Source organism: Gamsiella multidivaricata, assembly GCF_025024155.1.
Source record: "Gamsiella multidivaricata strain RSA 2152 chromosome Unknown BC939scaffold_21, whole genome shotgun sequence".
NCBI lineage: Eukaryota > Fungi > Mortierellomycota > Mortierellomycetes > Mortierellales > Mortierellaceae > Gamsiella > Gamsiella multidivaricata.
The window spans coordinates 403,730-431,603 of record NW_026251729.1 but is presented as its reverse complement, the minus strand read 5'-3'; the positions used below and the strand labels follow the sequence as shown (position 1 = coordinate 431,603).

General features: G+C 50.4%; 8 protein-coding genes across 8 annotated transcripts; 7 read left to right on the top strand and 1 right to left on the bottom strand.

The window, feature by feature from the left end:
- Positions 1 to 70: 70 nt before the first annotated feature.
- Positions 71 to 2,431, top strand: BC939DRAFT_446933 (uncharacterized protein). Its single transcript, XM_051555024.1, has 3 exons — positions 71 to 288; positions 425 to 770; positions 875 to 2,431. The coding sequence occupies exons 1-3, from the start codon at positions 106 to 108 to the stop codon at positions 2,353 to 2,355; spliced, it is 2,010 nt and encodes a 669-aa protein (XP_051413893.1). The 5' UTR covers positions 71 to 105; the 3' UTR covers positions 2,356 to 2,431.
- BC939DRAFT_527662 (uncharacterized protein) lies at positions 2,412 to 5,553 on the bottom strand (the record flags this gene model as incomplete). Its single annotated transcript, XM_051561428.1, has 7 exons — positions 5,226 to 5,553; positions 4,792 to 5,097; positions 4,264 to 4,660; positions 3,778 to 4,129; positions 3,445 to 3,685; positions 2,580 to 3,358; positions 2,412 to 2,471 (listed from the first exon to the last, which is right to left on the bottom strand). The coding sequence occupies exons 1-7, from the start codon at positions 5,350 to 5,352 to the stop codon at positions 2,412 to 2,414; spliced, it is 2,262 nt and encodes a 753-aa protein (XP_051413892.1). The 5' UTR covers positions 5,353 to 5,553.
- A 753-nt stretch (positions 5,554 to 6,306) lies between these two features.
- BC939DRAFT_114486 (uncharacterized protein) lies at positions 6,307 to 8,799 on the top strand. The gene has a single exon (XM_051549949.1). It carries the CDS (start codon positions 6,720 to 6,722, stop codon positions 8,628 to 8,630), a length of 1,911 nt encoding a protein of 636 aa, XP_051413891.1. The 5' UTR covers positions 6,307 to 6,719; the 3' UTR covers positions 8,631 to 8,799.
- Positions 8,800 to 11,263: 2,464 nt separating this feature from the next.
- Positions 11,264 to 11,881, top strand: BC939DRAFT_395361 (uncharacterized protein; the record flags this gene model as incomplete). The annotated part of the gene is made up of 1 exon (XM_051552220.1): positions 11,264 to 11,881. A coding segment is annotated over one exon (618 nt), but the record flags the coding sequence as incomplete, so codon positions are not given.
- Positions 11,882 to 16,335: 4,454 nt separating this feature from the next.
- BC939DRAFT_501788 (uncharacterized protein) lies at positions 16,336 to 20,441 on the top strand (the record flags this gene model as incomplete). Its single annotated transcript, XM_051560208.1, has 6 exons — positions 16,336 to 16,341; positions 16,438 to 16,674; positions 16,751 to 16,921; positions 17,000 to 19,372; positions 19,455 to 19,674; positions 19,777 to 20,441. 6 exons carry the CDS (start codon positions 16,336 to 16,338, stop codon positions 20,439 to 20,441), a joined length of 3,672 nt encoding a protein of 1,223 aa, XP_051413889.1.
- Positions 20,442 to 21,629: 1,188 nt separating this feature from the next.
- Positions 21,630 to 25,849, top strand: BC939DRAFT_114413 (uncharacterized protein). Its single transcript, XM_051549948.1, has 3 exons — positions 21,630 to 22,551; positions 22,710 to 23,007; positions 23,089 to 25,849. Exons 1-3 carry the CDS (start codon positions 22,059 to 22,061, stop codon positions 25,670 to 25,672), a joined length of 3,375 nt encoding a protein of 1,124 aa, XP_051413888.1. The 5' UTR covers positions 21,630 to 22,058; the 3' UTR covers positions 25,673 to 25,849.
- BC939DRAFT_114394 (uncharacterized protein) lies at positions 25,846 to 27,040 on the top strand. Its single transcript, XM_051549947.1, has 2 exons — positions 25,846 to 26,634; positions 26,711 to 27,040. The coding sequence occupies exons 1-2, from the start codon at positions 26,018 to 26,020 to the stop codon at positions 26,793 to 26,795; spliced, it is 702 nt and encodes a 233-aa protein (XP_051413887.1). The 5' UTR covers positions 25,846 to 26,017; the 3' UTR covers positions 26,796 to 27,040.
- On the top strand, positions 26,416 to 27,759 carry BC939DRAFT_114336 (Carboxylesterase family-domain-containing protein). The gene is made up of 3 exons (XM_051549946.1): positions 26,416 to 26,638; positions 26,755 to 26,954; positions 27,045 to 27,759. Exons 2-3 carry the CDS (start codon positions 26,759 to 26,761, stop codon positions 27,635 to 27,637), a joined length of 789 nt encoding a protein of 262 aa, XP_051413886.1. The 5' UTR covers positions 26,416 to 26,638; positions 26,755 to 26,758; the 3' UTR covers positions 27,638 to 27,759.
- The last annotated feature ends 115 nt before the right edge of the window (positions 27,760 to 27,874 follow it).

The following is a 27,874-nucleotide window of genomic DNA, read 5'->3' as shown; positions in this document are numbered from 1 at the left end:
AGCACTGATGGTAAAGTTTGTGATCTTTCATGCAAGGAAAAAAAAAAAAGAAGAAACAACTTTCCCATCCCGCTCGCATCTCAGTAACAATCCTTATCTCTTTCAATGGCAGCAATGGATAGGTCCAAGCCTGTGTTTATGTGGACTCAGGGTCTGAGGTTGCTTCTGTGGGAGATCATGGAGAAGTTCATGGAGCTCAGGGCCGCAGCCAAAGAACTTCATTTTCTCGATCCATCCTTCCCCATGCACGAATCTGAGGCGCAGACAAGAGAGGGCGCATATCTGAAGGTAAGCCAGTTATTAGTATCGTGACCGTTCCGACGGGCAGGCGTGAACCTCAATGGCATCTTTTGCGAGAGAACAAGGATATAGAGAACAGTAGCTGGCCGGCAATCGTATCTGACTTTTCATTCCATATTATTAGATACTTTCATGTTTCCCTCCCGGCCGGATGACCTTGAGCGAGATTGCACGCCAGTATTCGCAGTTAAAGGACAAGATAACCAACCAAAAGAAGGCGGATAAGCAACATGAGGATTTCATGGAGAAACAGCGCCCGACAGCGCCGTCCAGTGCATCTGTGCATTCACAGAGCTCTGAGCTAAATTCTTCCACGCCTTCCGCGGCGCCAATATATCGACCGCTGTCCCCTGCGATGTCACCAAATGCGATACCATCCTTTTCGCAAGACAGAGAATCTCGCGCCCCCAGGTCAGCAGATGAGGCTTTCAAGAGCGAGGATAACGGAGCCTTGGACGACAGCTCAAATGGTAGTTCCCTATACAGCATCTACAACGCCTTGCAAAGAATTGATTTTCGATCGAGTCCTATTCCATGCTGACCATGACTACTCCTTCCCGTTTTCGCGCAACAGGGCCCAGAAGACACTCGGAATCAAACCCCCAGACCTTATCAGATGCCAGCGAACTATCTTCTGGAGCGTCCCTTATTGATCAGCAGCGGCGAAATTCAGTTTCAAATCACCCATCCACCTTGGAGCGGCCACCCTCCACGACACTAAAAGATCGTCAGTATCTGCACCGATCAATGCGGTCACCTTTACCACCCTCACCCAATTCGCCACAGAACGCATGGAATGCCTCCGGTAATAACAAGAGTGTAGCGACAATAGTTGGTAGAAGGCCCAGAGAAGGCAGCGGAAGTGATGCGACAGCATCGAGGTTACCAAAGTCACATCTTCAGCAGTCAATAACCACTCCAGGATACGAACCATCGGCAGTCCAGTCCAACCCGAATCCACGACCAATTCCAGCTCCTATTCAGCAGGCCATATATGACTCATTACTGCGTGCGCAAGGAGGGCCTGCGAAGAAGATACGTATGAGTTACAGGGCGCAGGCCGAGGATGAGGCGGCGAGAGCACAACGCAGCTACGAGGAGCACACAAAGTCATTTCCGATGCAACCTCAGCCCCTGACTCAGCGCGGTTCAACAAGTCAGCCGCGCGGAATCTATCAAGATAGGTTGCCAAGTCAACAGCATAGCATCTATCAGAGTAGCGCAGATCAGCCGGTCTCAGAGCGGCCGCCTGTTGCAGGGAAGCGCGAGTCCCTTGATTGGGAATGGAAGAATGGCGATAGAAGGCGCGAAGCAAGTAGTGTGGCGACCAAAAAGTGGAGATCATCTCAAAATCAGTCGATAAAAGTCGAGAAGATGGAAGGCGAGAAGATGGAAGGCGAGGATATAGGGGGGAGATGGCAGCTAGAGGAGCAGCAACGGCGGGTTGCAGTCCAAAAGGAGCGACTTCAGGAGGAACAGCGGAAGTTGGAGTTGCTAGTGCAGGTAAAGCAGGAGCAAGAGCAGCAGCAGCAGGAGCCGACATATGAACGTCAACAAGAGTACCAGGATGTTCAGCACGAAGAATCTTATCCAAGAGCGCCAATTCAGCTACCTGAGAGGCGTACTGAGAAGACCAGACCTTTGGTACAGCATCACGATCCGATACACCCACGGTCATATCCTCAACAGTGCCATCCAAGTCCAGACGCTCATCCACATCACGGTCCTCATCATTCCCGCCTGCAGTCTGAAGATCAATGCGATTCATGGGACAAGGCTTGGAGGCCACAGCATTCTGCTACAGAAGCTAGTATGACAGGTAGCCCTACCGATGACGCATCTAGTCGTGCTTACATGCAGGCTCAGCCGTCCTTACGCCGACTCGCGCCAATGCCGGGATCTCCAACGCCCTATTCTGATCCCACGTACTTGACGCCGGCATACATGGAATGGTGCGAACGAGTGAACTCAAGGGGAACACGAACAGAGGTCGAGCCTTCCAAACCGCCAATTTCTTTCAAGCACTGGGAGGCTCCGCGCTCTCGTCCACGGTGAATAAAGAACTGAAGTTGTTGTGAGGCATATTTCATGGTTACAAAGTTGGAGCCTTTTTATTTTCCTGCAGCAGCAGCAGCAGCAGCCTTTTGCGCCTTAACTTGCTCCTGTAGATACTAGGAAAAAAAAAGAAAACAGAAAAGAAAGCGTATTAGATTCTGCTTTGAAACTGCTTATCGAATTCATTATGGGTATACAACCATGTAATCGGGAACAGAACTTACTTTGACACGAAGTTTGCATTCTTTCTTGGTCCGACCGGGTACAACCTCGGCAATCTTGTCCCAGCGATCACCCTCTCCTTGCCATGAGGGCGGGTACATTTTCATGCCCGTTTCCAGTAGCTTTTGCTCTGCTGCGCTCCACAGCGCGGCCGCTACGCTAGGGGAAGCTGCTGTTGGAGAAGTGGCAGCCGCAAGCGCAGCTGTCTTCGCTCCGCCTGGCGGTGCCTCTGACGGGTTTGTTGCCGCGGGAACCGAGGGCGATGCCTCTGCCTGGGCAGCATGCTTGTTTGCCTTCGTCGGTCCTGACTTGGTGTTTGATGTTACAGCAGTCGGCTTGGTTTTCTTCTTTCCTGCTGCCACCTCAGCTGCAGCAGCAACAGCAGAAGCGACTGGCATGTCCGCCGTTGCGACCGGTGGTACGCCACCTTCGATATCATACCGAATCGAAGGTGCATCTGCGATGTCGTAAGTTTTCTTCTGGAACTGGAGCTGCCGGACGGCAGCCTCTTGCGAGGACCCCTTCTGAACTGCTTTTGACTTCTTGATCACATCATCCGGGTCACGCTGCGGTAGACCTGTATGCAAAGCTACGTAAGCGGCAATCGTTTCCCAACGATTGCTGACACCTCCAGGGAACTTATTGGCCGCCTTGATCAGAAGGGCGATTTCCTCAACGGACCATTCCTTATTCGGGACATTTGGTGACGACGATGCGGACGGTGGTCCAGACGCTGGTTTTTTAATCTCTGTTGCCTTGTTTGCTGGGCGCTCAACGGCATCTAGATGAACAGCAAAACTCGATTTAGTAAATTAGAGTCTTATGGCACCGTTTCTCAGAGTTAAAAGCAAAGGATGATAGACCTACCGACTCCAAACTGCGTCAAACTTCCGGGTTCTGACAGTCCATCGTGCACCAACTTTTGTGCCTCTGCGGACAAAATTTTCTGCTTGTCTACATTGGATTTCCGTGGCACGCTCAGTTCGGCCCCGATCCTTTCCAAGTCTTCTAGACTCAGCTTGTCTAGCATGGTCTCCAGCTCCGATAGATATATTTCCAATGTCGCAGACGTGGCGCTGGTCCCTGTGGGATAACCATAGTTTGCATCCTATACAAAGCAGCGAAGAAGGAAACGTTCTTTAACACTTTTCTCTGACTGTGATCGTAAAGTATACAATCGTGGCATGTAACCCGACATACCTTGATTAATGTCTTTACGTTCTTTTTCTCCTTCCGGATGGCCTTCTTCTTGACCTCCTTCTCCTTCCGCTCCTCCTCTTTTTTGGCCCGCTCCTCACCTTCCTTCTCTTCTTGCAGCTCCCTGGCCAAAGCAGCGTCGCGTTCGGCATCCATCTTTGCCTGTAAAGCCTGTCCCTGACGCTCCTTCTTTTTCGCTTCTTTGGCAACCCTTTCTTGTTCTTTAAATGCGGCCATGCGAGGATCGAGCGCAATAGCATTATCAACAAGTTTGCGAAGTCGAGCTGCATCCTCCTTCTTGAGTTTGGCCCGCTCTGCCTTGTTCTTTTTCTCCAGATACCGTTTGTCGTCTCGACTAAAGCACAAAGAATCACGAGCGATAGTGAGTACCAACCGAAGCGATTGCAGCAAGCGCAGCTCCTAAGCACGCTATATTCATTATTTTTTCCTTCATCGGCGTGCGAGTGCACATATGGGATCACGACTTACTTTTCAGGGCCATCGCCTTCCTCCTTATCGAGGTACTCAAAAGTTCTCCAGCTCTCGAACCCGTACCAGAATCCATAAAAGGCCTCGACTTCCTTTTTAGTCGATTCCATGGTGCCGATATTTGGGATATCCTTTTTGTCCTTGACCGAAAATCGTGCCTCGCGCTCGAAAACGGGCCGCCATGCTTCGATGAATGGCAGGTCAGCTCCGTCTTTGAAAGGCGAGTAGGACTCTTCAGGGATCGGATCGACCGAGTCATATTGGCGGCGCTTGACAGGGTCAGAGAGGATCTCGTAAGCCTTCTGAAGACATTTGAAGAACCCGTCATCATGTGTAGCGTTTCCACCTGAAGCGCCTGATTTCTTGTCTGGGTGGTGAACAAGGACCTTGGTACGATCTACAATTCACGTTGACAAGGTGATTGTCCAAACACATGATCAATATTAGAACGAGGAAAAATAAAAGCTCATATGAAAAAGAGATACCAGTTGTGAGGATTTATCGAATGGACAAAGATACATTACTTACGAGCTTTTTTGATCAACCCCTGCGTAGCTCTCCAACGTACGCTGCCCAATCCCAACACGCGATAGTGATCCTGCTTTTTCCAATCCTTCGCATCGCGTTTCAAATCATCCTTGTGGTCCGGTTCAATCTCATAGTCCGCATTCTCGGCATCGTCGGCCAATTGGGCTGCAACCGCAGCTGCATCTGCCTCAGCCTTTGTCCTTTCCAGGTGCTCCTCATCTTCGGAGAAGGTGCGGTTGAGGAGTTTGCGACGCGCATGAGCCAGATACTGAGGGCCAACGGGTTCAACTGCTTCCAGAATCGGTTCTACACGATGAAACAAAAGACAATTGATTATCAGGCGAGGATCCTTGGGGTACAAAGAACACCGCAGTTGGCACTTTGCGAGGAAATATTGAACGGGGTCGGATGATGGTGTTGCGACCTTGCAGTACCTGAAATACGGCCATGGTGTCTCGAGTCCTGCGAAAGGTCCCAGTCGGCAGGGGGTGGTCCGAGACGAAGCGAGTCGAGAGTGGTTGGTTCGGTCGAATCTGAGGTCGCTGAGGTCGCGTTACCCATGTTGATCTGAATGAGGTTGGGGTCTCGAATGCTGTGGCGATGAGCGTCTCTCAAAAAGAAAATTCGCCACTGGGATCCAATAGTCACACTCTCTCAGGGACCACAATGACCGAAGTTTCGGGAGACCCGAATATGAAAAACCCGCGAAGTATGTAGAGACGGGTGATAATCGGTCCTCTGTTTGTTTGCTTAATACACGAGTAATCAAGCCATTCGGTCTAGGTCATAATTGGCCTCTTCACTCCCTCATTCTGGAGTCTGAAGGATATCCGCGGTGGATGTGGTCAGCAATGGTAGACTATGAAAACCTCATAGCAAGAGCCCAGGGAACGTGTAGTGTGATCAGTCCACTCAGGAGCAACCAACCCATGTGTCGTTGACGGGAAGAAAGACCCAAGTACATTTACCGCCCAGGCGATGCCAGTTGATTGATCTCCGCCCCTGCGCTGGTGTGCCCCTGTGCTGGATGGCATTTGTCCCTGCTGTTTCTTGATGACCCTGACCATTGCCCGTTACCCTGCCAGGGGAGGACTCGTGCGTCGAGTCTTATTAATGCTTCTCCAGGAACATTGACACACTTGTAATAAGCTATGAAGCAGTCTTTTGCAATGACGGTCCTTCAAAGTCGATCGGTCGACCGCTCAGGCACTCAAACCAAGATTTTGTAATGGCCATCAGAGCCCACAAGCGAGCAAAAGGACTCCTCATCTGGCGGATAACCAGGGTAATGCCAGATGGCAGGACCAAGTGGCTATGGAGCTATGAATCGCTGGTAACACGGTGTTTTTTTTTTTTTTTTTTTTTTTGATGCTGTCGACTTTGGACGGGCGTGCCCTCTTTTTCTCTTGGGAATAGCCACATAGGATGGGGCGGGAAGAGATGCAGCGGCTCGCAATTAGTACTATTGGCGAATGTTTGTTACATATGATAACGAAAGTAATTATTGTGTGGCCTAAGAGCAAAGTGCGAATGAACGGATAGGCTGTCCCATCGCTTACCTTTTCGCTTTCTCGCTCTCTTTCGCTCTTTCTCTCACTTCCCCTCCCCTCATCCCTCCTTGACTTTCCTCCGCAACAAAGTCTCGACGCTCATCCCCTTCCATGGCCCTTTCACCCGCCCCTCTTGACGCGCTCCATCTCAACCCGTGATCATCTCTTTTCGCACCTCCTCTTTCTGTATGTCATGACCCCATGGGGCACATTCTGTCCTGTCGACCCTTCCTCACCCTGACCTCTCTCACTCGCCTCACACTCAGCTGTCCTCAATTGTGTCCTATATAATCTCACATAATACATACACGCACATACCTCTGCTCTGTCCCTTAAACCTCTGCCCCTTAGAGCAAGTCCTCCACTAAAAGTCCGTCCATGGCGCGCCAGAACCGCCAGCGGACGCCGCTGCAGCAGCTGGGTGGTGCCGCCACCAATCCGAACATAGCAGCCGGGACTAGGAACCCCTCCTCCCAAATACCCATCAGCACTTCCTCCTCGTATACCTCCTCCTCAGCTCCCTCAACCTCCACCCCTCCTGTCTCCAAAGACCGGCTTACGAAACCAAAGGGCACTGGCTTTTTTGGCGGTAGGAGCAGCAGCACCAGCAATCCCAATGGCACTAAGAGACCGGTCAGTAAACAGGAGAGCAGCATCGCCATAAGCCCTTCCAGTAACAGCGACAATGTCAATAAGGGCAGTGGCAGCGGACATATGCTGCTGCCCCTCATACCCACCCTAGATGACATTGAGCTCTCCCTGCCCTTTCTGAGCGAGTCCGTATCCTCTACCAGTGCGTCAGCCAGTGCCCCTTCTACGCTTTCCTCGTTCCCTCTCTCTGCAGCCGCGCCCGGTCCTTCTCTTTCTTATTCTCGGCCGCCACATTCTAGCCCTACATATTCCTCCCTGTCTCCTTCCAGCGGCCAGTTCTTCACCTCTCAGTCTTCAAGAGTCCAAGACCTTTTGAGTCCCACTCCTACCTCTGCTGTTCGCTCGCATCCTGATCCCCCTGCTAGCAGCAGCAGTGCCCAAAGTAATTATAGCAGCAGCATTTACAGCGCCAGCAACGTTGGCCGACAGCCTATTATGCGCTCCAGAACCACAACAATCGATGCCTCAGGAACCATTCAGCAGGACAGCCCCGTTGACCTCGCGAGACTCGAGGTCAGCGACTATATCCTTCGCAACGATGGTGATCTTGAAACATCAAAGTCCTCGGTAAAGAGTTCAGACCATGGTCGCACTGAGGACAGTACTGACACGGGGCAGAGCAGGGCACGAGAGCATATTGGAACACCGACAGGCGACAATCTTCTCCATCCCCCGAGGTTCGTCATCCGGCAACCCTCGGTGTCCGCCCTTGCAGGAGCCTCAAGGGCAACCTCACCCTCGCCATCCAAGGCGTCTTCTATCCTCTCGGACAAAGGCAGCCTGCATTCTTCGCATCATTCCCAGTCTATACACCAGCTCCAGCTTCAACCGCAGCAACAGCAGCAGCGTCCGTTATTACGGACTTCTGGTGATGCCCCTGTGCAGCAACGGAAAATATCCAGTGCATCTCAACCTGAAACAGGTGGTACAGGTCCTGCAGCAATTATTGCACATTCGAAGGAAATACTTCCACCGCCGGCAGCTGCAAAACAATCACAATCAACGGCACCGTCTACCACTGTCATACCCAAAAGGACAACTGCCCCCAAGAACAAACCAGAATCCAATCAGGAGGCACAAAGCCCTAACTTTCGCTCGCGATTGACGCGCCTGTTCCGACCAAGCTCTAGACCAGAGGGACATCCAAGTTCAGTTCAGCGTCCCCGCGACTCTCAGAGGCTGGCCAAGCAGGCAGCCACTCTTCCTGCATCCCGACTATTGCAACCAACATCGCGACAATCACAAGTACAAGCACAAGTACGAGCACAGCCACAACTGCAGGGACAGGGACAGGGTCCAGAACAAGGACAGGGACAGGGACAGGGACAGGGACAGGGACACGAACAGGTACGACGGCAACCACCGTTGCAGATAAACACACAAGGACGGAACGATCCAGAAAGCCAGGCGCCGACAATAACACCGACAGCAATTCAACAAAAGCAGAAACGGTTAGATTCAGAACCATCAGCAGCAGTACCTGCGCTATTGACGCCATCGGCCTTGACGCCAGCATTACATCCATTGCCACCAAAACGTCTGTCCAGCTTGGAAAAAATTCCCTCTGTGATTGCTGCTAGTGAGGCCAAGGAGCACGGTTCAACGCAAGGGGTTGTAAGGCAAGTGTTAAAGTTATAGTTGTTGAGATTTGTGCCTTTTTATCTGGAGAGATATGTGGCATCGAAGATGGTAGTGCCGTTGCTCTTTCCTTCATGAGCTTTTGCTCTGGAGTGACTACATTTGGTGGGCTTGCTGTGTTGGAAATATATATAGAATCAAGTCGCGTGTGTGCGGTCCGAGGAGCGAATTGAAAAAGGGGGGAAAGGGGTTGTATTCTGTTGGTTAGGAGTACTCTGCCGTGCCTGGTTGTGAAAAAAGGCGGATAGTGTAGAAGGCAACGGAGCGATCGTCGGGCAACATGTGGAGGGCGATGAGTGCGTGTATGTGGAGACGCACTATGAGAGCCCTGACTGATTGCTAAGGATCGCTTTTGAGGAGAACGTAATAAAGCGAGTGATATTTAGGGATGGAGTAGGAAACGGCGGTCTTGCCTATTCTATGCGATGGCATGGGGCGTGGCATGGTGCATCGTTGGGGCATGGTGCATCGTTGGAGCCTGCTCCCCCACAGTAGATCGCGAAGCAACCTCCTTTTTATATACTTTGCATCGCGCTATACTTTTTATACAACGAATATGGGCCCCCATGGAGCGAGCCTAGACAATTGCTCTCTTTTTCTAACGGCCTCATAAAAATTTCCTTGCCAATCTTTCTCTTTCTTTATTAACACTCCCTACCCTTTCTATCTTATTTTCGCCCTCCATACTTCTCGCGCAACAGTCCATCCCAGCCCAAGCAGGATCCTCTTACCTATCAAAGCGTTACGCATGCAGTAGCGCAGACCAGATCGAGCAGTATCTCCACCGCCTCAAGTACTCCTCAAACATCGTTTGCCCCTGGCTTCACACCATCATTAATCTCATCTCCTGCTACGCCGCCTTCGCCCCTGACGAGAGAAGAAAACAAAGCTCGGCAGCGCAGGGTGTCGTCTGTTTCGAGTAGCCACAGTATTCGACAAATTGGTACCTACGGAGGCAGCAATATGAACCCCAATAAGATGATCTCGCCTTCTCGGAAGGCGAATCCATATTACTCTGGTGCCATCGCTCGCTTCGGAAACGGTGGCAAGCACTCACTTCATGACAGAGATCTGAGCAGTTCTTCAGGAAAGCGGAGGAGCTTGGTATCTGTGGGGGGTGAACGTGCAAAGGTCGGGGCCGAGGCAACATCAAGTCGGGAGAAGTTGAGTGCAGCGGAGCAGGCCAACGCAGCCCCGGACAAGACAAGCCGGGCATCAACTGCGTCTACAGCGAGCAGTCTTGTGTCTGACACCAGAGACCGGACGGGCAGACATATGGTACGGAGGTCGAGCAACTCTGCCAGTAGTCCAAATTCTGGACCCATGCTCAATTCTGCGTATAATGAGGAGTGTGGCATGGAGCGGGACGAGAACGCGAAGGATAGGGCCCAGGCACCACCTTTTGGAACTTTGAGCAGGAACAAATTTACGGAGAGCCCGCCCGCTATTGAAAACGACCACGATGATAGGACGCATTCAAGGAACCCTACCAACCCAGCGATATCTAACTATCCAGCAGAATCTAAAGCTTACCAGGTCCGCTACAGCATTTCATGTTACGCCCGCAATTAATTACCTCGGAAACAAAGATTCCGGCTTATTTATATGACATCCTAACAATTATTGACATCCCTTAATGCCGGCTGCCATGGCCATTATAGGTTAACGAGGATCAGCGGCATCCAGAGCGACCGGACCCCCGGATAGGCGTCTCATCAAGTGGCTCAGTTTGGTCAAGAACGACAGGCATGCCATCAGAGATCGGAAATATTCCCGACAGCATGAGCAACATAACTCGGACGGAATCAGCTTACAGTCGCGCCTTGACATCTTTGGAGTCACAGGACTCGGACTCAGATGGCGAGGCCACCCCTTCGGTTTCGACGCTTTCCTCGGCTCAGATGGTGCGTGACTACAGAGAGCAAGGAATCATCACGACACATGAGGATTGGGATGACTCAGAGTCCCTGCAGGAAGATGCGCCTCCGGTTGTAATGGCTCAACGAACATCTATGGACGTACCGATCCTTCCGGACCAGCCCCAATCAACGCAGAGCACAAGACGACTCTCCATTGGTTCTTCAGTTCTATCTGCCTCTTCCAACAAGCACCCGCAGTTACATCAGCACCATCCAAAGCGCTTCACCTCTGTGGCTCAGTGGTCCGAATCAAGTTATGATCCTTGCGCACCTCTGCGGTGGGACGAGCTGTTCGAGATGGATCCCAATAGTAGAGGGCCGCTCTGGCTGAGCAATCGTGGGCTTGGACAAATTCCTCACGAATTTTTCGACGGACTTCGCAACTTGAGGGAGCTGTATCTGGATCATAACGATATCAAGGTCGTACCGGACTCAATTCTGAAACTTACGAAACTGGACGTCCTCGACCTCAGCTGCAACTCTATCAGCAGCTTCCACTCTGCCTTTAAGCTGAAGAAGCTGAAGAATCTGCGAAGACTCAACTTGGATCACAACATGCTCACGGACATCTCGCCCATCTACAAACTAAAGGCCCTGCGCGAGTTACGGATGAACCACAACTTTGTTCCTTACTTGGCTATCGCAATCCAAAATATGACTAAGCTCAAGATTCTCGCCATGGAGTCCAACTCTCTCGCAACCCTACCGGAAACCATGGGCAAACTTGGGAATCTGTGCGAACTTCGACTTTCGGACAACAATCTGAGGACGTTGCCCAGCTCGATCGGATCAATTCGCACGTTGCAGGTGCTGGCATTGCGTTCAAATTTGCTGGAAAAGTTACCAGAATCGTGGAAGGATATGGAGAATCTATCAACACTTGATCTCGCTTGCAATCGCCTGACGTTCCTTCCCGCAGACATCGTACGCTTACCCAAACTCACGCATCTGGATCTGCACGACAATCAAATCCAAGCCCTGCCGGAAAAGATTGGTCAGCTCAGCAATCTTGTCGTCCTTCAGCTCTGCAACAACCATTTGCGCGAATTACCCAAGGATATTGGACGTTTACGGGACTTGCACGATCTGGTGCTCTCTTTCAATCAGCTGCAGTGGTTGCCGGACGAAATCGGAAAGCTGAACAAGCTGCAGGAACTAAAATTCGACAATAATCCTCTGCGTTCGTTGCCCAGGACCATCCAGCGCCTTACGAACGTTCGACGTGTCCACCTTCAAGGCTGTGAACTTCACGATTTACCAGTAGAGCTGGGTATTGCTTTCAAAGATTTAGTCTATCTGGATTTGTCAGGCAATCAGTTCGAGGTTATGCCTGCATTGGATCAGATGACGAAGCTGGAGGAATTTTACATATCCAACAACTTTTTGCGCGAGATCGGCATATCGTCACTTAACCTGTCAAACTCCAACAGTGTTAGCAACAGCTATTCAGGAATCACCTCCGGCTCGATAGGAAGCGGAGCAGGATTTACTGGCCATGCACACTCTGGTTCGGGGTCGATGTCTTTGAGCGGTCAGACTGGCAGCGCGACTGTCAATACTGGGAACTCAACAGGCAATCCATCTGCTGGTCAAGCTGCAGTATCGACTGGATTGGGTAGCTCCATGATGGGCGGAGGGGTGACAGCTAGCAAGCTGTCGGAACTTAAGCGTCTTCGGGTGTTTGAAGCCCATGACAATCAAATCCGCGTCTTATCTCCTAAAATTAAGATGATCCCAGGACTAGAAGTGCTGAACCTCGGAAACAACTTTCTTAGCTGGCTACCAAAGGAAGTCGGCGACTTGGCGGATCTCAAAGTCTTGATCCTGGAGGGAAATCCTATCAAGTCGCTGCCTTCGTCCTTGACGAAGCTGATGGGGTCTCTGGAGGTCTTTAGGATCGGTGAATGGCCAGAAAACGGGTTCGAAATTACGAGAGTAAGCTCAGAAAAACTAACCCATTGTGGCCTTCGGACTTGCTGACTATACTGTAGATATGGATGACTGACCTTTTTTTTTTTTTTTTTTTTTTTTTCACTTGTGCAGGACCAGACCCAGATGAGCATGAAGATCAACGTCCTTCAGTCGTTTATGCCACAGCAAATCGAGCGCACCCTGCTTCTGAGGATGCATGACTCCATCTTGAAACGCGTTCAGGAACTCGACAGTGAACAGTATCGCGACCAGCAGGAGATGGACAGGAACAGAGGTGCAGGAACGGCCTCGAGGCTACTCGTTACCAGCCCCCCCAGGCTATCAGGATCCGCTACTTTACAGCCAGCCCGACGTGGTTCTGTTACTCAAGGACTGGCGATCGCTTCACATAACATGATGATCAACCGCAGCTTTGCGTTACCGTCTATGTCGTCCGGCAATGATGGTCCGTCCTCGGATCAAGCAATGGCTTCCTTGTTGACGGTGAACAGTGAGGGCATCAATCCCAATTATGTCGAGCGCCCATCCGCCTTCGGAAACGTTCCATCCCTATACCTCCCAGGAATCAGAGGCCACTCGGCATCAGTTACTGCATTTCCACTTACCACGAGCCCACAGTCTACCACTGCTTCATCGGGACCTATGTCATCATTTCCCCTCCTGAACAGCTTGAGATCCCGGAAGAGTCAGCAGCAGCTTTCAACCAAGAGCAGGATCAGTACAAGATCGCGCCCCAAGACCATATACACCTTCTCGGATCCTCAACAGCAGGAAGTTTTGCAGCAGGAGGAGCAGCAATTCTCTTCGAATCGTAGTAACCGTATCAGTCGTGTCTTTGATTTCGCCAGTGGCAGTAGACAAAGGCACGACGAGTCTACTTCCAGAGTCGCAACGCTGGAGTCGTCTTCGCTGCAGCTCAGTACTGATGCAATGTCTGCACTCGGCTTGAGAACTCAACCAGGATTTGCAGGAAGCGTGATTGTACATAGCAATGATGTTGATCGATTGGGATACGGGCTGACCTACGGCGACCTCATGCTTGGAGATGGATCGTTAGCCAACATCAGGTCATCGATGGCTATCAAGAGCTCACCCTCCTTGACGTCCACACCCTTGTCTCTATTCTCATCTCGACCATCTTCGCCGGTACCTACTGGATCAGGCAGCGACAGCCGACCTCCTGTGATCCTTGCTCCGAGAACCTCACTTGGAAGGTCCATTTCCCCTCAACCTGCCCATGCCTCAGAGCCGCTGAAGCGCTCATTATCGACCATTGGAAACACAAGCGCAGGCCAAGACTCTGAAAAGTCAACAACCGCATTGCCTTGGTTGCGATTGAAGCCCTCAACAGCACCGTTTAGCCCAACACAAGACAATGCTCACCAACGTCTGTCCGATTACCCAGCGGCTTCGTCCTCGATTGCCTCCACTGCGACCTCCATGTCGACGTCGTCCTTGCTACTTCAACCTAGAGTGAATGGCCTGTCAATTTCTGCTCCCACACCGCCCCCGATCTTATTAGACTATGATCTTGATACGTCGCATCTGGATATCCCCCCGCACATGTACTACAGCGCCGGGGGTGATGATGTCGATGGCGATCACCCGGACCAGGACGGAGCATCTCAAGCACGAGATGGCGAGACTGAAGATGATGATCAGTCAACGACGACCGGGGGTGATGGCCCCTCAGCAAGACGCAAGGGCAAGGCGCACTTCGAGTACCCGGATCCGCGACCTTCTCAAGAGATGGATCAGCAACAACAGTACCGGTTCAGCCATCAACTCAGCGCCACAGATCCGGTGCTGAAGATTGCAGTCTTGAAGGGAATCTATGATCAAATACTACAGAACATGGATCAGCTTGTCGAGCAGAACGTGCAAGAATCTCCCGCTAAGAAGAACAACCGGTTCAAGCTGCTCAACACTTTACGGTTCTTGAAGGCTGACCGCAGTACCAGCAGCAGCAGTGGCAGCAGTGCCTATCAGCAACAACAGCAACAACAGCAACAACACCAGCAATATCATCATCAGCACCATGGATCTCTGCCAAGCACCCTTGCTTTGACAAGTATAATGCAGTAGACATTCGACTAAGTTTACGATGGCCACCCGAGCGTCTAATGTAGTTTATCGCTTTATACCCTTTTACCTGCATCTTCCTCCACAATAGACCATGCCTTTTGTAAATCAATAAAAGTAACAACTAATGCAAACAATATGGACAGAGAGCTTTGACAATTTTGTAGGGCGTGTGAAGTTGGTGTTGAAAGGAGTCTCCGCGAGATGGTTGCTGCGCCTATTTATGCAATAATGCCGGCCAGGTTATGAAATAGACATATCAGATCTCCCTTCATCCGGCTACTATTGCCTGCCTCATAGCCCCTTCTTTCTTTCCTATCAAACCTTTGATCCAACGCGCTAAAACTTTAATCTCCTCCTTGCACATATACGATGATCGTAGTATCAAGTTGCTAAAAAACGAAGGCGCCCAGGCGCGACTGTGGCGAAGCATCTTTATTCGCCAGAAGGACTGTCCTCCCACCCCAAAAGATATTGGTTCTGCAAATGGACCTGCTTGGATGCATCGCACATTGCAGCAGGATCTTCGAATTGTGTAGGAACCCTCGCCAAGAAGTTGCCGCATCTCTTTTCCCCCACCCCCGCCGCTCAAAGGATCAGACCGATAGGTGCATCGCCAAAATAGACAGTATTCGCTTCAATTTAATAGTTTCCAATATATATTGTCGACCGCCTTCTTTCATACCATCAGGAGCGTGCTGGTATTCTTTTCAACCGTTGTTTTCACCGCTTCCGTTTGTTTAATGATCAAATACCATATCACATTTACGGATCGGCTCTGGCTATATTGGATGCCTTGCCTCCTTGCGATCCTCTCCGACATTATCTACTCGTTATGATTTTCTAAATGGATCTATGTCAGGCGTTAATTCCGAAGCGCCTTCTTGCTCCTGCTAGCGGCGGTCTGGTTCGTGTCCCCAAGCTATCGTATTAACCAGCTGCTCCAGCACAACGGCAGCGCGGCCTTTATGAGGATATGGAATTGTGGAGATCTCCCATGTACGTTGCTGCTGATTCAGGACATTGGTGGAATGTTCGTGGGCGTCCCTGTACTTGTGGAGGTGCCCCTAGCTTGCTGCTACGAACGCGTCCATGTCCAGAAACTCTACTCAGCAGCAGACACATTACATTCCAATGGAGCTGAAACCCAAGCAGCTGCCAGTCGACGAGTCCCTCTCGAACACTCGCTCATATCGCCTCCAGGGAAATACGCCGGCGCAGCCGTTGCAGATTACAACTTATTTATCAACAACCCACGCCCAGCATACTACTAAACTGTAGTTCTCGTTTGAATGACCATTCTTTGGGACCTCATGAAAAATTTGGATCCCCTGCTTGTTCGTAACCACGCAGAGGACTCTTTGCTAAACCTTCGGAAATTTCCTGCATTGAACTCAGAGGGCAGTCGTAGGGCGGCAACGATGCACGTTGGCTGGTCAAGGGCAGCTACACGTCTGGCCATTTCGAAGTCTGCGACGGTAACACGATAACAGCTTTGCCCGTTCCTTTGCCCGTTCCTTGCCCCAAACGCAACGTGTAGCGGGCTTGTTCAGCGTGCATTCGTTGTTAGAAAAAAGCAAACAAAGAGACAGAACGTATCCACTCTTCCCTTCTTCACACACTCTTTTTGACCCTTTTTCCCACGTATCCTTCGAATGACAATGCCTCGACCTGCCCGTTGACTTCCTATCCGAGTTCGCCAACCAAGTTCTGTTTAATACCCTCAATCACGCAGGCCATACACTGTCTTCAACAAGTTGCCCTGAACCATCATGAAGGTATATTAGCGATCTTTGCTCTTGGAAGGTCGAGGTTAAACCCCCACAATGCCGTCTCTTTATTGACGATGTCTTCGTTGCTATGTTGTTATATAGTTCGGAAAGCAGATTCAGTTCCAACAGATTCCGGAATGGCAGAGCCATTACATGAGCTACAAGGGTCTGAAGAAGATCATCAACTCACTCATTCAGGAGAAAGCCCAAGTGTCTGTCACGATAGCAGCGTCGCCTCCTCCAGGATCTGCGCCCGAGATCCCAGATGATGATAATTCGACTTATCTGCAGTCGCAAAAGGCGGCCTTCTTTTTCAAGCTGGAGCGTGAGCTAGAAAAGGTGGATGATCCAGCTAGAGTACCAGTATGTGACATGGCATTCAGTATCTGCTGTCCCTGACCATCTTTATTTTCAGGTCAACTCGTTCTACTTGCAAAAGGAGTCCGAACTCAAGGTGCGACTTAGATCCCTGATCGATAAGGAAAAGGTCATTCTCTTGCGCCAAGGCAGACCTGGCACTGGCTCCTCCATCAACTCGCTCAAAGAGGCCTACAGACAGTTCGAGCAGGATCTCAGCAAGTTGCAGGTACCTGATACTTACTGCCCAAGACAGCGTATTAACCAGATCGTGAAGCTGTTTCTAACGCTATTGTGATCGTCGTAGAAATTTGTCGAAACCAATGGTACGGGGTTTCGAAAGATCCTGAAAAAGTGGGACAAGCGATCAAAGTCTACAACCAAGGAGCTGTACTTGACCCGTCAGGTCGATCTTCAGCCATGCTTCAACCAAGATGCCATGGTGGAGCTCGCCGACGGCGCCGCCCACCATCTTCTCGATCTGGAAAATATCCAGCAGGGACGGCCATCGTCCACACCTTCAAGCCCGGTTTCTACCAAGCCTGCGCAATCTCTCCAATCCCAGGCGCTTCCGTCCCCAATGCAGCAGCAACTGGAGGAGCTAGAATCGGATCTTTTCAATGCGATCATCACGAACCAGGCCTCTGCTGTTCAAGAAATCATGAGTCGCCGCATCTTTACGACCTCTGCGCAACAGACCACCGGTGCAAGATCAGAGTCCGACCCTAACCCCGACAGCAGCGCTCCTGGCCCTGAACATGTTCGAGAGGTCTTATCTCGTGTTTTCTGGAGGTGTTGCTCGGAGACCGGAGCTTTGGACAGTGTGATGCAGCAACTTGTAGACACAGGTCTGGTCAATTTCAAATTTGTGGACGATATAAGCGACCGCACCTGCCTTCATGAGGCGGCCATGGTGGGACGGCTCTCGATCCTCAGACTTGGTGTGGAGCATGGTCTCAGCCCCGAGAGCACCGATGTGTATGGACGGCGACCTCTGCACTATGTCTCGATGTACGGATATGCCGATTGTGCGACATATTTGCTATCGCTGGGGGCATCTACGACCGCGACGGATCATGATGGATTCCAACCATTGATATACTCTGTCATGAATGGCCATACCATGTGTGTCGAAATCTTTCTTGTCAATGGCACCGAAATCGAAGCAAGTAAGGAAGGCGATCCTATCCCCCTCAGCCTGGCCTGCCATTATGGCCATGAAGACATTGCTATGATGCTGATTAGCCGTGGGGCAAATGTCCTCGCTAGTAATGCCGATGGGTTGGAGCCGTTGCATATTACCTCTCGGGAGGGTCACACTCGTCTTACAAAGACTTTGGTCGCACGAGGTGCTCGATTGGATCAGGAGGACAAGTATATGTGCTGGACACCACTCTTCTATGCTGCGAGTGAGGGGCATGTCGATTGTGTCAAAATCCTCCTGGATGCTGGCTGCAACGTCAACGTGGCCGATGAACATGGCAAGACTCCTATTTACTATGCTGCCAGCGAGGGACATGTCGATTGTGTCGCCCTCCTGATTGCTGCTGGGGCCAAGGCTGAAGGACGACTTTCAGGATTGGTACTTGATACGGTCATGGAGCTCGCTCCATGTGCTATCGACAACCTTACTAGCCTTCCCCTTCCGGACGCGAGGGGATCGGAGGAAGCGAGACCGGATTCGATGGAGAGCCCAACAAATATGGATGATCTAGACATGGACCTTATACCGTCACTGTCACTGCCGCCACCTATCATCCCGTTCAGGATTTATGGACATAACTATCTCGACAAAAAGTATCAGATCGACCTTATGCTGGGCCATGTCCTTCATAACCAGCCCGGAGCCACCCAGAACCCCGTCCGTCTGTATGGCGCAGCCCAGATATCTTCACTCAAACTCGTCATCTCGTCACGGCCCGACAATGGCATGATTCCACACAACGTGATTCTTCCTCTGAGAGAATATCGGAAGGTCTACGGTTTTCAGGTGGATGCACTCGAACAATTCACAGTCGAGTTTGAGATCTTTCCAACCTTCGGATCTAAAGCCATCGGTCGAGCTGTGGCCCTGCCCAGTACTTTCTCGTCTCCAGCAACCACCATCGGCAGGGATGTATTACCTCTGTTTGATGCGCATCTCAAGGTCGTCGGAGAACTCGCGTTCGAGTTCAAAGTCATCAAACCTTTCCAGGGTGTTGGTCTTGAGGTTGGAGGTCGCCTCGAAACATACTGGAAGTCAACCAACAGCATCGACTCTGTCATTTCAACCGCCGCGCCACCGGTGGTGACAAATACTTCTCTAGTACCATTGAGCACATCGACCTACAGGGGAGTTTTACCGCACTCTGGACCGCAGACGACGCTCTCTGGCAATATCATTCCGTCCTATATTACGGCTTCATCGCTTTCAGGAGAGTATATTCAGCTTTCTATCCAGCTGACACGAGATTTTGTTCCAGTCGTATTCACAGATTGGCGTCTGCCTCTTGAGGGATTCGATGTGGCCCTCTCGGACGTCACTTTCAGTCAGTTCAAGAACTTCAAGGACTCAATCCGCCACAGCGACAGAGCTGAGGAGCTGGAGAACACAAATGCAAGTCTCTCAAGCGGGTGGAGCAGTACCAAGTGGAGGCGCGTGATATATGGCCGCTGGATGAGCCTTGAACAGGCGCTGAAGGTAAGCAATCATTTGTGGTACCATAATTTTTGAGCGCTCAATGGATATCATATATTCACACGCTTTCATAACTTGTATATAGATCCTCCCTAAGCGCATCGGAGTTAACCTCGAGCTGAAGTACCCAACCACATCCGAGAGGCGATACTACAGGTTGTCCAACACAGCCGAGTTCAATAAGTTTGTGGACACAGTTCTGCAAACAGTTTACAACTCTTCCTCCGCAACACATCATCGCAGATTTATGTTCTCTTCGTTCAATCCAGTCATTTGCTCGGCCCTCAACTGGAAGCAGCCCAACTGTAAGTCGAGTCCATCAGGCTTCTTTTTTTTTTTTTTTTTTTTTTTTTCGGGAACATTGATATCATTACGATATACTCACATTATCCTTCATTCGATACTAGATGCTGTCTTTTTCAGTACATATTGCGGATACAACAAAGAGCGCACCGTTGGATCACTTCATCCTATCGACTCAACACTGCGTGGAGCTAAACGTAAGGAGCCTGCCGACCCTGAGATTCTTCCTTCGCCGAAATATGGATCAGGAGCATCGACTTTCCTTGGCCTTGATAGTGGTCGGCCCGAGCTTTTATCAGGTGCATCTTCTGAGACTGTCAGGTCGACTCCAGTCAGCGTATCGAGCTCTCCCGCGATTTCAAGCATGAATCAGAGTAACGTTAATGACGGCTCTGCCGTTTTTGTCGAGTCAGATCGGAGGTGCACGTCCATCAAGGAGGGTATCAAGTTCGCGCGAAGCAATAACCTGCTGGGCGTCATCTGCGAGGCAACACCCTTGATCCAAGTTCCTAGCCTGATTACGCATATCAAAGAATCAGGGCTTATTCTGACAAGTTTCGGCGCCAGTAACAGAGACCCGTCCTTGGTTCAACTTCAGAAGGGTTATGGTGTCGATGCTCTGATGATCATAAATGGCCGCACCAATAGTGCCATGACCGGACTGGGTTTGCATACAGAGCCAGTGTCATCAGACCCATTAGGATCCGCATCGGGACTGCTTGGCACTGTACATATGCCTGAGGCGGAAGAAGGCGTTTTGCGATATTAGAACGGGACTGACTCCGACAACGGGAATATGAGCTAGAGTACTTGTCCATCATGATTTAGTCAGTGTAAGGAAGTAGATAATGAAAGCTAGAGGAGAAGTCGTTGGATTGGCTGACGAGCGATGCTTGCGGAGTGTCTTGGGCCCACAGACCTTGCGGCTGCTTGTTAAGATACCCGTCGGTGCTTTTTTTTTTAGGGATAACAAAAGGGCCGGAGTCGACGGCTAGATGGATCAAAAGAGCTGTTGCGGCCATAACCGTTAGAGCAGATAGTTCTGTGCAACACTATCCTTCGTGTAACACATCCTATCGACAAGAAGAAAAGGAACGTTTATTGCACAGAAACAGAAACAAAATGAAGACAAAAGACCGCAGCTAGATGTTGCCCCCGAAACACACTTTGACAACAGTTGCGATAGTAAGAATGAAAGGGGATTGGTTCCCCTGAAGAGACTGAATCACGTATGCGATCGTGCTTGCGCGCACTCTTGTAAATGAAGCTGTCTTAGGGCCCCCTTTTCAACGCCTACGCCCATACGAGAAGCACGTACTTCTATGCACACCTGGACCTACGTCCCCATGCCTGCTGCAGCACCAATCAGATATTAAAGGGAAAGAGATGCAGCGAGAGAGAAAAAAAATGAGCGATAGAACGAATGCGCGGGCCTCACTCTTGTCTTTCCAATAGATGCGTTTGCATCCGACTTCCAATTCCCTTGTTTCTCAGGGTTAATGATATATACACTGCACCCTTTCTTTGTCAACTTCTACATCTATGCCAGCCTTTTATGCCAAGCAAAGGTCGTTGCAGCGATGTGGTGGCCGTGTAAACTCCGCAACTGCTTCCTACTTTCCTGCCCAAAACCTAACGTCGACTTGGCAGTATCTGCTGCAGCAGTGCTTTTGGTCTGTCTCTGTCCCTGTCTCTGTCTCTGTCTTCCTTATAGCCACGGCGGCGCTAATACGCTCCCAACTTGGGTGCCTCCTTAATTTCTGTTACACTCCTGAACATCCTCCCTTGGGTGTCATCCAGCGTGGATGGTAACAGCTTCAGAGACAGGGACACGGACTGCCCCGAGATAGAAGCTGTTTTTGTCCTCACTCGCAGCTTTAGTTTCTCTCCCTTACGCGCATGCATGGATGCAAAGGAACCAACCCTCTCTTTTTTGGTCCCGTAATTATTCTACTTATGCCCGATTCTCTTGTCTCTTCTTCTTTCCTCTCTCTCTTTCTTTTGTCTGTCTTCTCTGGCCCCATCCAGGCACACACTCACATCGCACAGCAGTTTTCGGGTTCCCTACTCCATACCACGACATTTTCACACCTTCCTTAGCCCTTGTACCATCATTAGTTGTCCTTGCCAACCATAACGAACGGCCTAACTTCCACACTCAGTGCCATCCATATCTCTTCTTGCCTCCAATCGCTACGCCTCTTCAACGCTCAACACATCCACTTAAAGAACCATCTCCTTCTGTACATTGCTTCTTGAACTTCAATCAGAATACTATCCTTCATCATCCTTTCATCCTTCATCATCCTTCATCATTCACGATTTAAATGTATCTTCGACATATCTGCTAGCAACGCACAACAGACCATCAACACACGTCTTTACCATGGACTACGGCGCAGATCTTGATCCACACTGGTTCTCCAATGTGGACCTGTCCAACTTCGAACGGAGATCCCGTGCACTCCGCTCACGTTATATCCTCTTCCTCCTTTGGTTTGGATTCTCGATATTTTTGCTCTTGACAGAAATCTTTGCCAGCGTCAACTTAATTTTAAATAACGTTTGGGCACAACGCGTTTTCCAGCACGGTCTGATCTACAACTCCGCCTCATCTCAAGCACTCGAACAGATCGGCACTGCGGCGGGATGGCTGGTGCTTGCCTCAATATGCTTAAGCATCTTCGTCACCGTCTGGGAATTGATGCAAGCATGGTCAATCGTTGAATCCGACAGCATTTCTCAAGCATTCTTACACACGGCAGCATTCCGGCTCTGGGGCATCAGGTCGTACAGGCACTTTTGTTTTCTTTCTCAGATCAAATGGGGTCAAGACATACGCCAGCGGTTCATCATGGCAGTTTACTTTGGCACACAAGGTAAACCACAGCTGCATTTATTATATTTATGGTGTTGTCCCACATACTATCGATCAATGTCATAGTCTACATGAATATGGTTGCCTTAAGGCTAACATGGTAACTCTCACATGAAAATATGGCAACCATTGTACCACCAAAACATGGATGCTCTATAGGATTCACTTTGGCTCTGGTTACACTGCCAAGGCTCGTTGTTTATGGATGCATCCTTTATGCAGTAAAAGACATACCCGACCTGGCAATGTCGGCACGTGGGTTTGCGTGGCTACAGCTAGAAGGGCCCAGTGGCCATGAAGACGTCTGGTTAAGAGGGGCACTCGCGGCCATAATCTTGTCTCTCGTCGTCCACGGTATCAACACGACCAGGATAGTACTCGCAATGACAACATGCGCCTGTTCCTTTTGCTACCTCGGACAGATCAAGAGAGAAATGGATAGAGATCTCAAGTTCAGGTTAGCGCACGTTGTTTTATGCAACATTCACGAGGTGCGTAATTGAATATTTACTGACTTGAAGACAAATATTTTGAATAGAATCACGAGCATGGTCATATCAGCGTTGCATGGTGCCGAGTGTGAAGACGGCCACTTGTCGCTTCAGCACGCAATAAAAGCGGATGACATCGATCGCCAGTTCAGTGGACAGGGAATCATCTATCCGGAACACATAGAGAAAAGTCCAGAGCTATATCAATACGACACTGAGGCCTCCACGACGAACCCGCACCGAATACAGAATAGCTTTTACGATGCCGACTGGGACGATTTTGTTGCTGCGTCCACTCAAGGACTCCAGGTCATTACGAATGAGCGTCAGCAAGCAGTGCCTAGGCCCTTATCGCCTTGGCACCTACCCACTATTTCGACTGCCGGCCAGGACCATGGGCCCAACACTGGAGACATGGCCACCCGCAACGGATTTGTTCACATGGCGTCAAGCAGGAGGCAGGCGAATTTATCCTTTTACGACGACCTGCTGGAGAGCATCAACTCAGAGCTGATGGTGTACGCATCCCCGGTACGCGACCAAGAGTTTGAGGCTATCCGAGAGTTGCAGGTCGATGGCGATGTCCACAGGCGGGAATACAACAACTTTTCAACCAATGCGCCCTCTATCGCCTTGTGCTCCTCGACCCCACTCAGCCACTCTAGCTGCAGCGACTATGATGACACCTGCGACAGACCTATCCATCCATTCGATACAGGGCCGCATTTCCGGACTACGGATGAATTGCAGGCGATCAACCGATCTGCAGTGTCCTTGGGTTATTCTGTGGGGGGCATATTGGACATGTATATTGATCCTGTGGACAGCATCGAGGCCCGGTCACGAAACGGAAACCACCCATCGCCAGCATTTCAAAGCCAGGAAACATTGTCTGCGCATCATTGTCATTCCGGAGGGCTAAGTCGGTCCCAATCCCAAGTGACTATTGAAAAATGGAGAATTCATGTCGTCCCAAGTCCTCCAGCGATCCCTGATCTCGTTGTCTATACGCCGAAGCTGGAAGAAGATGAAGAGCAAGGAGAGTGCAGATTGGAGGATTATGGCGACTACACCGGGGATTCGTGCGACCCAATGCCTGATGACAGCATCTCTAGGCGAGGTACGATCCCCATCATTTTATCAAGCCATATCCAGCAGGCGGAGGCGGCTGTGGATTACCAGCAGGATGAAGAGCTGTATTACTCTGCCGATGATTTCCGTATCACTCCGCCACCGAATGTCTTTGGCCAGACAAGGTCCCAAAGGCAAGGGAGTTTGAACAGCACCATCGGTGGATACTATTCTATAGCCTCATCTCCTTCCCTGGCGGATTCGCTCTCCAATCCAATGTACAGCGAGCAATCGTATGAGATCTTAAGCGGATCCTCTTACCAAGGTCCATCCTCCGCGCGCAAGGGCTCATTGCCCACCTCCATTCAGGGCTCATCCAAGGAAGAAGCCGCATCAAAAAGAGCACAGCAGGCCAACCTCCCAACAAGCCAACTGTATACTCTTCAGAACGTTGCCTTTCCAGCGCCTATGACGCGAGTTAGGGCGAGATCTCCAAGTCATTTGAGCAATTTGGTGAGCCATGGGTTCGAGGAAGGTGACACTGACGGTTCGAACGTTGCCGAGGACAAGGCATCACCATCTTGTTTGAAGAAGGCCCATTCTCGGAGACATAGTCAGGGAGCGCAATCAAGTGGACATGATAGTGATTCTTCCTGGGACTGGCATAGGGCTTTCAATGGTCCTCAGTCTGGATGTGGAGCCTTTGCCAATCGCCCATCCACCCCCTCGTCTTCCGTGGAGTATCAGAGCCCAGAAGAACATGTTAACGTTGACTTTCGCATCAGTGCAACTCCTGCAACTGACCTGAAGGGGGTCCTTGCGATCGACGACCCTATGCAAGTCAACAAGAGATTATGGGGTGAGGAGCCGACCTATCCATCAGCGCGATTATCTGACGATGAGATTGTGGATCAGCGAGTCCATCCGTTGGATCTTTCTCCTCTGCTTCCGCATTCTCAGTCTAAGGATCGGCATGAATATCGCGGTCAAACCATCGAGGGCACTCCTCCTATCTTTGCTCATACCACCCAAGACCAAAACGCTACGTTCGAGGAACAGGTAGCATGGACTGAAACATGTATTGGCCTGGGTCTCACCCTCGGTCCCAATGCCGACATGGATCAGACCACATCGGCACTTACAAAAGAGAGCAGTACCCCTTTAAGGCCCATCCCTGATAAGCAGCCCTCCAACCATGCGACCAGCTATTTTCGCAGCAACAATATCCAGGATGATCTGCACGAACAGCCCGATACGGCCATCAGTATGGCTTTTGGATCGACAACAACCATGACGATGACCACGATGACCACGACAACAACAACAACAACAATAACAGGACCTACAGAGGCTGTGCAGACGAACCCTTGCCGTCAACTTATTGGATGCGACAATCATGATTCTTGTGAGAAAGACACGACTCGATGCCGTCAGCGGCAACACGCAGCTGTCCCGACTCAGCGACTATCCCTCCAAGAGTTTAACGGGATCCAGCGCCAGCCCAGTCAGCGCAATAAGAAGAATCTCGTTGTAAATATAGCATCTTTGACGAGCTGCTGAGATACATGAATAGAACGTAAATAGAACAGCCGCTATCTACTTTTCTACATGGTTTTAGTAGTCTAGTTCTACGCGCATTGTTTGAGTTTCTCTTCAAGGTGAACACAAACGCGTCAAAGCCAGCGGGTGGTGTGTGCTTGCTCGCGATTGATAAGGACAGGCAAGCCTTGTGTAGGTTTTGCTAAAGGGCATCTGTTTCAGAGGCATTATGCTCAGAAAGAAATCTGTCGCCGAATGGTGGCAGATTCAGAGGCAAGCAACACTTTCAACAACCAAGACAGCACAACCGACGAAGAAGACTGATGACAGGGGTGTAACTGATATAATTGAAATGCTGCAGGGGGCATGCAGATCAAATGGGTCACAAAGAGAGAGAGATATCTCTGCATCGTGGAAGGATATGGGGCTGTTGACTGGTACAAATCTTTCAAGAAGCCGCGTTTCACTCGGTCGCCCCTTTCATCTCTTTTTCCCTCCACTCTTTCATCACGCCAGCTCCTAATATACAACTCCATTGCATCCTCATTCGATACGATGTCTCTCCCAGGCAGGGTCCTTAGACCACCAACGTCGTGTTCTTCTCGCTTGGCCAGGACTTCCCTCCGTGCAGTATCACCACCTACACCGCTACCGAGGCTTACCGCTCTTCAAAGGTCCCTTCATCAAACATACTGCTCGCAGCAAGCCATCGTCAGCGGGGCCAGCAGCGGACAAACACAGTCGCGTTCCATCTCTTCTTCAGAGTTCGACCCTCCTGCCCAGATATCCAAGATCAACACGCACTATTGCAGGGAACCGCAGCTGGTCGTGATTGAGGGATACGGGATTCTTCAGGGTCAAATGGATCCAAGCCGGCTGTTGACAAAGTACTTGAATATTCCTTTCGCCTCGGTCCAAGACCCGATCAAGCACGCTGTTGCACCAGAGTCATGGGCAGGGATCCGGGACGCAACTGTTCTTGGGTACGTAAGATAAAAAAGGGGGGTGAAGGAGAAAACAGAGTAGTGAATACTGAAGATCGATGGCTGCATGTGAAAGTGTACAATTCTCCCACACTTTACCAATTGCTTTGTCTCCTCTAGGCCAATGTGTCCCCAAAAGGTACAACATGCCAACAGCCTGACGACAATGATGCTCGGCTTGCCAGGGCCAGGCTTTGAGTTCTCAGAACGGGATTGCCTAAATTTGAATGTCTTTGCACCCCGGTATGCAGAGGACGTGCCAGTGATCTGCTACATACACGGCGGATCAAGTCATGGAGGAAATGCGCTTCCAAAGAATGGTAACATAGCAGAAGAAAAATCGATTCTCATTATCCGTGGACTAGCTGGCTTTAGAAACTGAAGACAGCCTTGTTTAAAAAAAAAAATAGATGCAACAAATATTGTCAAAAAGTCGATCGCCAAAGGGACGCCTGTGGCTGTGGTGACAGTCAACTACCGCCTTTTACCATCAGCAGGTCTTCTTGAAAGCTCACAACCACAGGAAGGGGATCATCCTCGGCAGGCAGATGACAGAATTAACTGGGGTCTATATGACCAAAAGATGGCGCTGGAGTGGGTCCGCAAACACATTCACAACTTTGGCGGCAACCCTAACGAAATCACACTGATGGGCCATTCCAGTGGAGCATCTCCTGGAGGATACCATTTAATGACTGCGCAACACGAAGGCCTGTTTAAACGAGCCATCATGCATTCAGTATCCGGACCTACTGATGCGAGCGAGCGGGGGGATTCTACGCAGACAATCCCTGAGCGGAGAATGACATTGAGCAGCCAATTGAGTGCAGTAGCTGACCAGGGGACAAAGAGTGACAGTAAAAAGTTCACATTCATGTCAGACGCGTGCTTGCCACACATGACGGAGCAAGAGAGGGCGGTAGGATTCAAAGTGATCGACCACTGGATTGACTTTGCCTGGGGAGGAGGTACAGGCAAGGACAGCATTAGTGTTAGCGCGTAGAACTACAGCGTTTTTACATTGATAGGTGGCATTCATAGCATTCCTCGAATAAGATCGAGTCTATTCGTGTCTTCGCCCAGATTGATTCTCCGATCGTCGGTGGTGGCGGTGGCTGGAGGGATCGCGATCTGCTTACGAACGGAAGTTTAATGCTGACCAAACAAGTTTGGACCTCCAGAACGATAAACTTTTCCGAGCTCCTCTTTCCCTCACATTCTTTTTTTTTTCTTTCTCACC